The sequence below is a fragment of the Oppia nitens genome, unplaced genomic scaffold, assembly GCF_028296485.1.
Source record: "Oppia nitens isolate AA-2021 unplaced genomic scaffold, nextdenovo-longstitch-racon4-pilon3 scaffold17_pilon_pilon_pilon, whole genome shotgun sequence".
Taxonomy (NCBI): domain Eukaryota; kingdom Metazoa; phylum Arthropoda; class Arachnida; order Sarcoptiformes; family Oppiidae; genus Oppia; species Oppia nitens.
In genome coordinates this window covers 1081987-1092176 of record NW_026533196.1, presented here as the reverse complement: position 1 = coordinate 1092176, position 10190 = coordinate 1081987, and the positions used below count along the sequence as shown (strand labels likewise).

The 10190-nt window shown below is 27.1% G+C and overlaps 2 protein-coding genes across 3 annotated transcripts; both read right to left on the bottom strand.

Annotated features, from left to right (window-relative positions):
* Positions 1-2633: 2633 nt before the first annotated feature.
* LOC128965629 (DNA-binding protein RFX2-like) lies at positions 2634-7362 on the bottom strand. 2 transcript variants are annotated; one of them, XM_054312364.1, is made up of 18 exons: positions 7121-7362; positions 6747-6997; positions 6564-6680; positions 6384-6498; positions 6262-6316; positions 6041-6142; positions 5112-5309; positions 4904-4940; positions 4702-4848; positions 4501-4641; positions 4358-4444; positions 4079-4279; positions 3776-4012; positions 3551-3720; positions 3422-3487; positions 3221-3348; positions 2981-3134; positions 2634-2912 (listed from the first exon to the last, which is right to left on the bottom strand). In XM_054312364.1, exons 2-18 carry the CDS (start codon positions 6973-6975, stop codon positions 2850-2852), a joined length of 2247 nt encoding a protein of 748 aa, XP_054168339.1. In that variant the 5' UTR covers positions 6976-6997; positions 7121-7362; the 3' UTR covers positions 2634-2849. The 2 variants fall into 2 exon arrangements, with proteins under 2 accessions (XP_054168339.1, XP_054168340.1); XM_054312365.1 differs by lacking the exon at positions 5112-5309 and having other exon boundaries at positions 7121-7360.
* A 1824-nt stretch (positions 7363-9186) lies between these two features.
* Positions 9187-9809, bottom strand: LOC128965565 (uncharacterized). The gene is made up of 3 exons (XM_054312270.1): positions 9635-9809; positions 9389-9572; positions 9187-9328 (listed from the first exon to the last, which is right to left on the bottom strand). The coding sequence occupies exons 1-3, from the start codon at positions 9658-9660 to the stop codon at positions 9212-9214; spliced, it is 327 nt and encodes a 108-aa protein (XP_054168245.1). The 5' UTR covers positions 9661-9809; the 3' UTR covers positions 9187-9211.
* Positions 9810-10190: the final 381 nt, after the last annotated feature.

Below are 10190 nucleotides of genomic sequence, written 5' to 3'. Positions count from 1 at the left end.
AATAGTTGTTATGTTGTTATGCATTGACTTTCGCTATAAACTAGTGTTAATTGTGACCAAAATGATCGACAATTTGTGAATACATATAATGATTAACTGATTGATGAGCAGCTATATTGAAATGGACAGACATTATCAATGAATTGAATTGTTACTCAAGTCGTCACTGTATTAGATTTGTGTCATAAAAGCCATTTCCTAATGACCTGATTGTTGTATATAATAGTTATGTACAGAAAGGTATGGAAATAACATAAAATTGAATCAACGATTGAGTAGCGAAAAGACAGCCAATACTTAGTGTCAAACAGTCTCTAAACGCGCAAACCTTTGTAACACAAAGTAAGCCAAAGATTTGATACACATTGAAGAAACACAAGAAGTCATCTAAAATACCAACATTTTATCGACAGCTATATATACTGTATATATATATATATACATATATATGACTATAAATTTGACTAAAAAATTAGTGTTTTATAAGAGAAGCGCTTCCTTTGACTTTTAGGCACTTTATATATCCCGCTATTAGAGCACTGAATAGCTTTTGCTTACCATTTGATGCAGCGTTTAGAACATTACTACCAAAAGCAATATCATTACAGTTACTTCAAAATACTGTATTATTATTATTATATGTGTATATGTTATATGACTTGTATTATATTTATTACTATAATGACCATTAATTAAACAGTAATATACACTATAATCGTCATTAAAATATTATATTAAACAAATGAATAAATAAATAAAAAACAAAATGAAAATCACTGTAAAGGTTGCAAAACATTTTCATTTTTGTATAAAAGTTGGTCTCTGTTTCTCATTTGTCTCCCTTTTTTCAGATAAAACACAACTAAATTTTTTAAAAATTTATTGTATTATTACTATTACTTATTACAAAACATACAAAAATCTGTTATAAAAAAAACTTTTAAAATATGAAACAAATTATTACTATTAAAACAGCAATTTCTTATCTATTATTATATTGTAATGTCTTCTATTGTCTTGTGATAGATTAAAAGGGAGGGTATTATTGTTCATAAAATTGCTTATAAATTGGACACTAACAACAACTTTTAATTATTGTACAGTTATACTATATATAATTTTTAAAAATGCTTTATATATATATATATTATTTACATACAAAAATACCTCGATTTGTCAAAATAGTTGTTATGAAAATTTTCTTATATAAGTTAATTTGTATATTTTTTCTTAGTATCTGTATAAATTTTATTATTATATTAATATATATATTTTATTTTTATTTTTTAAGTAATGCTTTACATATTTGTGTCTCACTGCCAAAAAACAACAAATATTAATGTATTTTCTTTTGTATTATTATTTTTATTATATTCAAAATTTGAGTTTATTTTCTAATTGATTTAAATGAAAAAATTAATAATAAAATACAAATTTAATTTAATTTTCAAACAAACAAACAAAATAAAGTGACATTAAAATTTTTGAGCACAAAATAAAATTTTCTTTTTAATATACAAATTGTAAATTAAAATTCTGTCAAAAAGTAAACCAAAACTAAAAGTTTTTAAAAAGTGATTTTTTCATTTATAATTTATATATTGCTGTACATTATATGCAAAATAAGACAATGCATTTTTTAGTATCTGTGAAGGTATGACATACTAGTATATCAATAAATATATAGTAATACTATATGGTATCTCTTCCGGTGCATATTTATTGATATATATTGTATGTAATACCTAATGATTGCTAAAGCGATCCTAAGTTTTGAAAAAAATAAAATCATAAAACACAACAATGAATGTAATGGAAAACCTCTCTTATAGTAAATAACTTAATAAAACAATTATTGGATTATTGTTGTTATATATAAATATATATATATTTAAAAAAAAAATCAAGTAAAAAAAGTACTTGATTTCGGTACTTATATTTCACTCATTAAAATTTATTATTTCATTTCATTGTAGTATAGATTAAATATATTTATAATGAAATAAAAAAATCATTCAAATGATATGTTGCTTATTTTTTTTTATTTATTTCATTCAATTTTTTCAAAATATGATATTTTAAGGTAATGTATTGATCTGTTCAAAAAAATATCAGATTCATCGTACCATTAATGTTAAAAAGTTACATAAAAAACAAAGTAAACAATTTTATTTTAAATCATTTATACTGAAAGTACATTTAATTTACAAAAACAAAACAAATGAATGAAAAATGAAATGACAATGTGTTCGCATATAATTGATTTGAATAAATTGTTTTTCTTTTAGAAAAAATAAAGCTTATACTATAAAAAAAATGTTTTTCTTTATATTATCAACAATTTATAAATTTAAAATGATGTCTGAAAAATGACAAATTAGTGCAATAAATTAAAATATTTAGCTATTAATATAAATAAGTAACCATATATTTTAAGGTCATTTTTGTTGACTTATATAATTAGTTTAATTTAAAAATTGCTTTGTTTTGTCAATAATTCAAAAAATGCTATACAATTGTGTGTTTAAGTGAAAATATATATTGTATATATCTTTGTATAACAAATGTTTTCAATATTTGTTTTACAAATGAATATAATTTAATAAATTACAAACTTTCTGATAAATCCTCTCATATTTATATATATATAAGTGAAATATGAATAAATTAAATGTATATTTCGTGGTTCTTAAAAATATTTTAAAGACTTGAAAAATGTTTGACTAAACAATTATTGAGTTAAAATATATTACATGAAATTTTTAACATTTTATGGTATTAAAAAGTATTAATAAAATTAACAATACATAATATCTTTATGTAGACAATATAATACTTAGTAGTAGAGCTCAATTAGCATTTGTTTGTCCAGTATTTATGTCAATTAAGCTCCTGGTCCTCAAAGTTCGTGCCTTTAAAAATATATATCAGTTTTATATTAGACTTAATTATATATTTAAATTTATAAACAAATATTTACTTCTCCGAGCACTTGCAATGGTGTCTTTCCAGTGGCTTTGGCCACTCGGTGTTCAATCAAATAAAATATATATTCGTCATATAAAAGTCGGATCAAATGAAACGATCCAAACGATGAGGCCGACCGAAGAGTTAAATCTCTCATTACTAGAGAACTGTTTAAAAAATAATATTAAATATTATTAATATTAAATTATATAAAATTATGTAAAAGATGTAAATTTTGCGATTTATGTTATACCTATAGAAACCCCATTTGAAGAAGAACTGAGTGGCAGACCGTACGTCATCATCAGTTAAACAGAGATCCAGAATCTGTTCGCACCAAACGCCCCATTTGTCAAACGGATTACTCTCTTGTAGTAAAGCCTATCAAATAATTAATAAGCAATTTATTTATTATTTTTATTAATATAAATTGTTTAATATTTATATAAAATACTTTAAAACTTTGTTCAATCTGTTCGACCAATTCATCATCACATTGACAAACCCAACTGGCCTGCTCCTGGTCAATGGATTAAATTAATTTATTCATCAAATCAAACAAATAAAATAAACAAATAGATACCTGAACATTTTTAAAGTCAACTCGATTTAAATCATTAATCATTTGTTGAATTTGTTGCTGATTTTGTAAGACAGCTCTGGCGGCTGATGACAAGTGATTAAGAGAAGTATATCTTCTAAGGGTATGACTAAAAGCACCGACAGCTGCAACTTTGGCCGAAACGAATTCCTCTAAAAATTTTATAGATTAAAATAATTCAAATTTACTGTAATTTATTAAGTGTACCGTCATATCCAACTAAAGCATTAGTCATCCATTGATTGATATTTTTGGCAAAATTTCTAATTTGTTGCGTTAGGTTCTGTGGAATGGGTCTCAAGAGATTTGGAAGTAATAGTGAAGATATGAGTGCGTTATACATCTTGTAATCGGTTTCAATGATCCAATCGGTTAGTCTTCCCATTGACTCATCGTCTGCTGTCATTGATATCAGACTTTGAATTTGTGTTATTGTCATCCCATCTAATAGTAATAAAAACATAAATTAATATCAAATAAAATCGTTTTATTGTTATAATCGGTTCAAACCATCTTTATTATCACTATTATCCGGTTTCTGCCAAAATTGTTGCCAAATAATTTCAATTGAATTAAACTGAAGTGTTCCCAAAGCGTTTATGATGTCGTCGTAATGTAATCTATAAATTGATGTAAACTTTATTCTCTCGTTTTCATTCAAACCATCGGAAATCTCTGGCCAAACATCTTTCAATAAAGATGTTGCGTCACCTAAACATTATTATAATTAGCGGTATATAAAAATTATTTCATCATTTAATGCTAAATATTTAAATGGTTAATATATACCTAAATAAGCAATTAATACTTCAGGAGAGGCGGCTGCCACTGCACTTTGATGACTATCTGATGTATTATTGGTTATTGTCTTTGAACCTAATAATAAATATTAGTTAATATACTGTAAATTGTTTTAAATATACGGTACAAACCAATTGCATTAGAATTAGTTTTGGCTCTTTTTGCTGGAGGAGTTGACTCCGATCCTACAACAGTAGAACCAATATCATTGAGTCGGGCTAATGGCGAACCGGGTTTAACACGGATACCATAGTAATGATATTTTGAATTTCCTATGAATTTAATATAATATATTAATACAAATACCTGTAATGTTAGACCTAATCAAATACCTCTTGTGCCGAGACGTCGTGTCCTAAGACCGATAAATACTGAACGAATTAATTTGCCAAAAGAGGCGGCATTTACGGGCTCTATGTTGTGCTGTTGACAGTGTTGCTGATAATGGGAGTACAATGTAGAGCGTGGCAGTGATACACCTGAAAACAATATACTTATAATAATTTCAAATATATTGCAATTTCTTAACAATACCTTCTGCTGTCTCATAATTCTCAATAAGCCATTGTACCTATAATTACAAAAAATAGTCATTAAATAAACTTTGTATCAATTAAACGGATTCAATTAGTTTATGGATTAATTGTTGGATCAAATGATAAGAAAAACAAACTAAAATTTTACTTTTTAAGACAATATAAGACAATTAAATAGAAAGTTAGAGCAAATGTTATGGCATTACGTGAACGATATCCATATCGCGAACATTTTGATGTTGCTGTTGATTACAATTGGGTTTAATAGAGGCACAGATAGCAGTAGTGGTCGTCGGTGAACATGTGTTGTGCGGATCAGTTTGAAGAGTAAAAGGATTTATTAGTAATGAAGCGCTACTTAGGTTTGATTGAAGGCTTTCGTGTGCTCGCAGTTGTTGTTTATCCTTATGTTTGCGTTAAGAGAAGTGAAAGGTTTCATAAAAATATAATTTAATGCTATTTTTTAGTCAACTTTTTCTAACAATTTTGATCATTCATTCACACACTAATATGTAAATCTGTTTTTGCAATTAAATTTTATAATTATTTTTTAAACATATTTTATGGTAACTGTATTTACAAAACACGCCTAATAAATGGTAATATAATTACTGATATTCTAATAAAATAAAGAAAATAATTTGTTAGTTTGCATATTAAATAATTATGAATAAATAAATAATAATTTTGATATAAATTAATTTTCACTCAAGTATTTCACTCATTTTTCAACATAAATATCTTTTTGCCGCTAATGTCAAGTAATAAAAGCAAATAAGAAAAAAATTTATTGATATATAATATAACAATAATATAAAAAATTAGATAAAACACTAATAGATAAGAGACATAAAAATTTTAATGTTAGATATCATATAATGTTGAAAACGGTTTTTGGATTAATAAAATGTTAGACATGTGTTGGCACTTACAGTCTGCGGCTGAACTGATATTCTCTGTTGTTGTTGAGTTAGTAACTGTTTATAATCCTCGTCCAAAACGTGGACCAGTAGTTGTTAATTGAAATTATTGTTAGTTTTATGATAAATATTAAAAGCATATTAGATTTGTTTAGTCGAAATACATGCAATAATTAGTTAAATTGTTTTTTTAATGATTTGATAATAAGACTCACTGTTTGTGGTGATGTGCGCTGTGCTCCAGAAACACCTGTCAGTGTAGAGTCTGTTTGTTCCATCACTAGGTATGTTCCATCTGTCAATATTTGGTTCACTCCCTAAATGTAGGAATGGGTCACAAAATATTATATTATATATAAAGTACATGTGTTTGCATTATATTAGAAGTGATACAAAAAATAACTATAAGTTGTAAACAATGACAACAAATGCTTACACTTGAGTTGTAATAAGCGGTTGCAGTCGTGTATGAGTCGGTAGTATAATAAGTCCTATAAAGTAATCAAAATAAATGATATCTTTTGCAATAATTTTAATCACATCATATACTGGACATACATCTGCGGTCCTGAATTAGAGCCATTAGTGTAAGTGGAAAAGTCATCGAAACCCGACTGTCCATCGTCTTCATCAGCTGAAGCTGTGGCCGCACCCGAAGCTACTGTCGCTGAATCTATATTTAATAATTAATGTCATATATATTAATATGTTTAAAATCATATCATAATTTAGTGTTACCTGACTGTTGGCCACCACTCGCTTGTCCAGTGCTTTCTGGCGAAACTGCAACAGCTATGAATTGGCCGCCACTCGACACCTGTACGACAACCGGCTGTCCTGCGATCAGATTGTTGGCTAAAATGGATGACATTTCATATAATTAACAAATAATTATATTAAAAGGTGTTGTATTACACATACCGTGAGCTGTCGTGTTGTGAGTCGGGGCCACAACTGTGATAACTTGGGCTGTGGTCGCCTGGACTGAGGCGGCACTTGTGTTAAAATCAGACTTCATGGTAGCCAACGAATTGATGGCTGCAGATGCTGTACCCGAAACGGCCAGTGCTGTCGTGTGATCAGCCGATGACTTGTTTGTTGTGATGGTTGATGTGGTCGTCGTGTTGTTTGGTGTGCTATTCTGTTGCATGTCTTGGATGTGTTGGTGTTGTCTGTAATGACAAACATTGTCCGACAAAATGTTTGGCCAAATGTACGGCAAAATTGATGTCAAAGTGTTTGTCTCGTTGTTGTCACTCAGTTATGGCACATATAATGACTGCTAAGAGACTTACCTTAAGTTGGGTTCCTTAACGACCCAAATGTGGTAACAGTTGTGTGAATTCCAAGGAAACTCTAAATTGTTTTGTGTTGCCCTGTGTTAGCACACTATGGAGTAATACATACATACATACTATACATACTATACATACACTCAGCTATCGATTGTCTCGACCATACAATCATATAACATACACAACACTGTTACCAACAATACAACAGTGTGTACCCCAACACATATACAATTACTATACACGACTGTCCCCTACTATACAACATATTTGTATTACTTATCTGAAATTGTGTTTACACTTTGATTGTTTCCAATGGCAACCAAAGTGTGTTTGCAATAAACTGTAATATTTAGTTAACAACACTATTGTTAGCAAACTTATGAATACAACAAAATTTGATGGATTAGTAATTATTATTACATACAGTATTACATACATTATATATACACTTATTAAGGCTACCTATATGTACATACATTGACTATCTATACGACAATATATGACACTTTCATTTGTTAATATAAATCTATAGTAAAGGGGACTCTCAGGGGGACTAATACTTTGGCTATTATATTGTGTAACCTTTAATGTGTTATTATATGTGTTATTAAAACATGAAATTTATAATAAAACTAATAATAAATTAGTGTAACATATATTATGCTATTATTTATGATCACTTAAAGTTTATACTATTATACGGCTAATAATAATAGTAGTATTAGAGGTGAAAATTCATATCAAATATGATTAATGTAGACGTTTTATAGTGTTATATGATATACAGTTATATACCGTATAGTATTATAGGTAAGGATAGGTATAGGTATTGTACTGTAAAGGTATATAAATTTATAGTAACAGTACTGTCAATACTATACAGAATATAATAGTATTAATAATGAATGCATTTTTCATTAAATAAGAGACCGGACAGACCAACGCCCGCCATATGTCAGACCACTCACGACATACAGGTGTTGGCAAACCATTACTTATATAACAATCATATCATTTATCGACTAATTTTACAAATAGTAGGCATCGGATGTCTGATTCAAACATTATATTCAATTTAAATACTTTTAATATATTATTAACCGTAATATTAGGGTTATTCATACAAATAAAAACTATGATATTATATCTAAAGTATTCAAATTTGGATAAAATATTGTATATATTATATGTTTTAAAATTTATTTTATTTTCAATTTATGATAGCATTGTTGGGCATAACTTAGTCTTATATTGTATTACTGTATAATTTGTAGTAATTGTTTGCAAATTACAATATACAGTACTATACATGTAATTGAATGAAACAAAATATTGTGTGAAAGTGTTTGGCTTTTGGCCGCCAATTGTTTTCAAACACTTTGTATTTTGGATTACATTTACTTTTGTCATAAATATTATGATAATAACAATCAATTAATCTTTTACTTTAATTGTTATCACAGTTAACTCTAATCACTTTATAGACTCACAAATATGTCAACTTTTTTTATAACAAAAATTATATAAATATTTCAAGTACTGTATATCATATATTGTTTTTATAGGTAATCTACGATAATATAATTTTTGACTCAAACTTTTAAGCTAATCAAACATCATTTATAAGATTATTAACAACAACAACAAAAACTAAACAAATCTAGCATTTATCAGAAAATTGTTTTAAATTAATTAAAAAATATTTAATACATTGATATTCATATAAGAGTTATACCTTACTATAGTATATATCATATTATTAAAACTGTTTTACCAGTACTTTATTATTTATGCATTAAATCAATTATCAGTAATACCTATTGTATAACTACCGTAATATTTTTGTTCAATACTGTATTATATTACCGGTAGAGCTAAATATAATTTTTATATATAAATTAATACCATATAAGTAAAATAATATTCAAATTTATGTTTTGTTATTATTTATACATTTTAATCAATTATTTAATTAAATATAACTACAATAACAACTAAAATAAAATATGAATATATGATAATTTAAGTAATACTAAAATAAAATTAAGCCACAAATCATTTTCTAGATTATTATAATAATAATTATTATTATTATTTGCTATCAATATATTTGGCAACTTTTGAGTACAAGTCCTTCACATGAATTGTTGACAAACTGGTGAATACAGTCTTCACCGATCGGTTCCACACACTATTCAAATCAAACGACTGCAAAACAATTTGATAATTAATTAATAAATACAATCATCACAAGTGTTGATACCTTACCTCACATGTGGCACAATTGGTCCACTTATTCACATCAAAACCAGTCTTTTGAGTGACTAATGAAGACATTTGTTGTCCACATTTGCTGACAACCGATAATTTGTCATTGATTTGCTTTTCACTCAATTGAGACCACAATCTCTGTTCAATTGTTAAGTATGTGATACCGACAGCTGTCCCGTACCTATCAATTGATTCATGAGATGATATAAGACATAACCATTGGATCAATTGATGATCACTTACTTGAGTGTCCTCTTAATGATAGCCATCGAAGAGCCGATTGTTTTGTCGATTATTTTAAACACAACACTAACTATACTTATGTTTAGTTTTGTCGATCATTTCAATACAATATAATGTGTCGAAGTCTACAAATTTTATACATAGAATGTACTCTTTAATAATGGATTCAAATATGATTTTTTTCAACAATTAAATCGCTTATAAACTATTGTTTGGCATATATTTTGTGTAATTGTTTGCAAATTAATTAAATAAATGTTTAAATTGTGTAATGAATGGCAAAAATCAATTAATTTTGTTTAATTTTGGCTCAAATTTTATTTATAGGCTCTAAAAGTGGTGCTAATTATAAACATAATTCATAAATAATGTCTATTTGTGTGATTGATTCAAGTGATGGTTAAATGCATTGTTTAGTATAACATTGTCTAACAATTGACTCATTTGTGGTTTACTTCAAATGTCACGTTATTTATGAACAAATGTTATGCCAATTGAAGCGGTTTTGCAATGATTGGTCCAAATGTTAGCCACAATGGATGACACAAACTATACA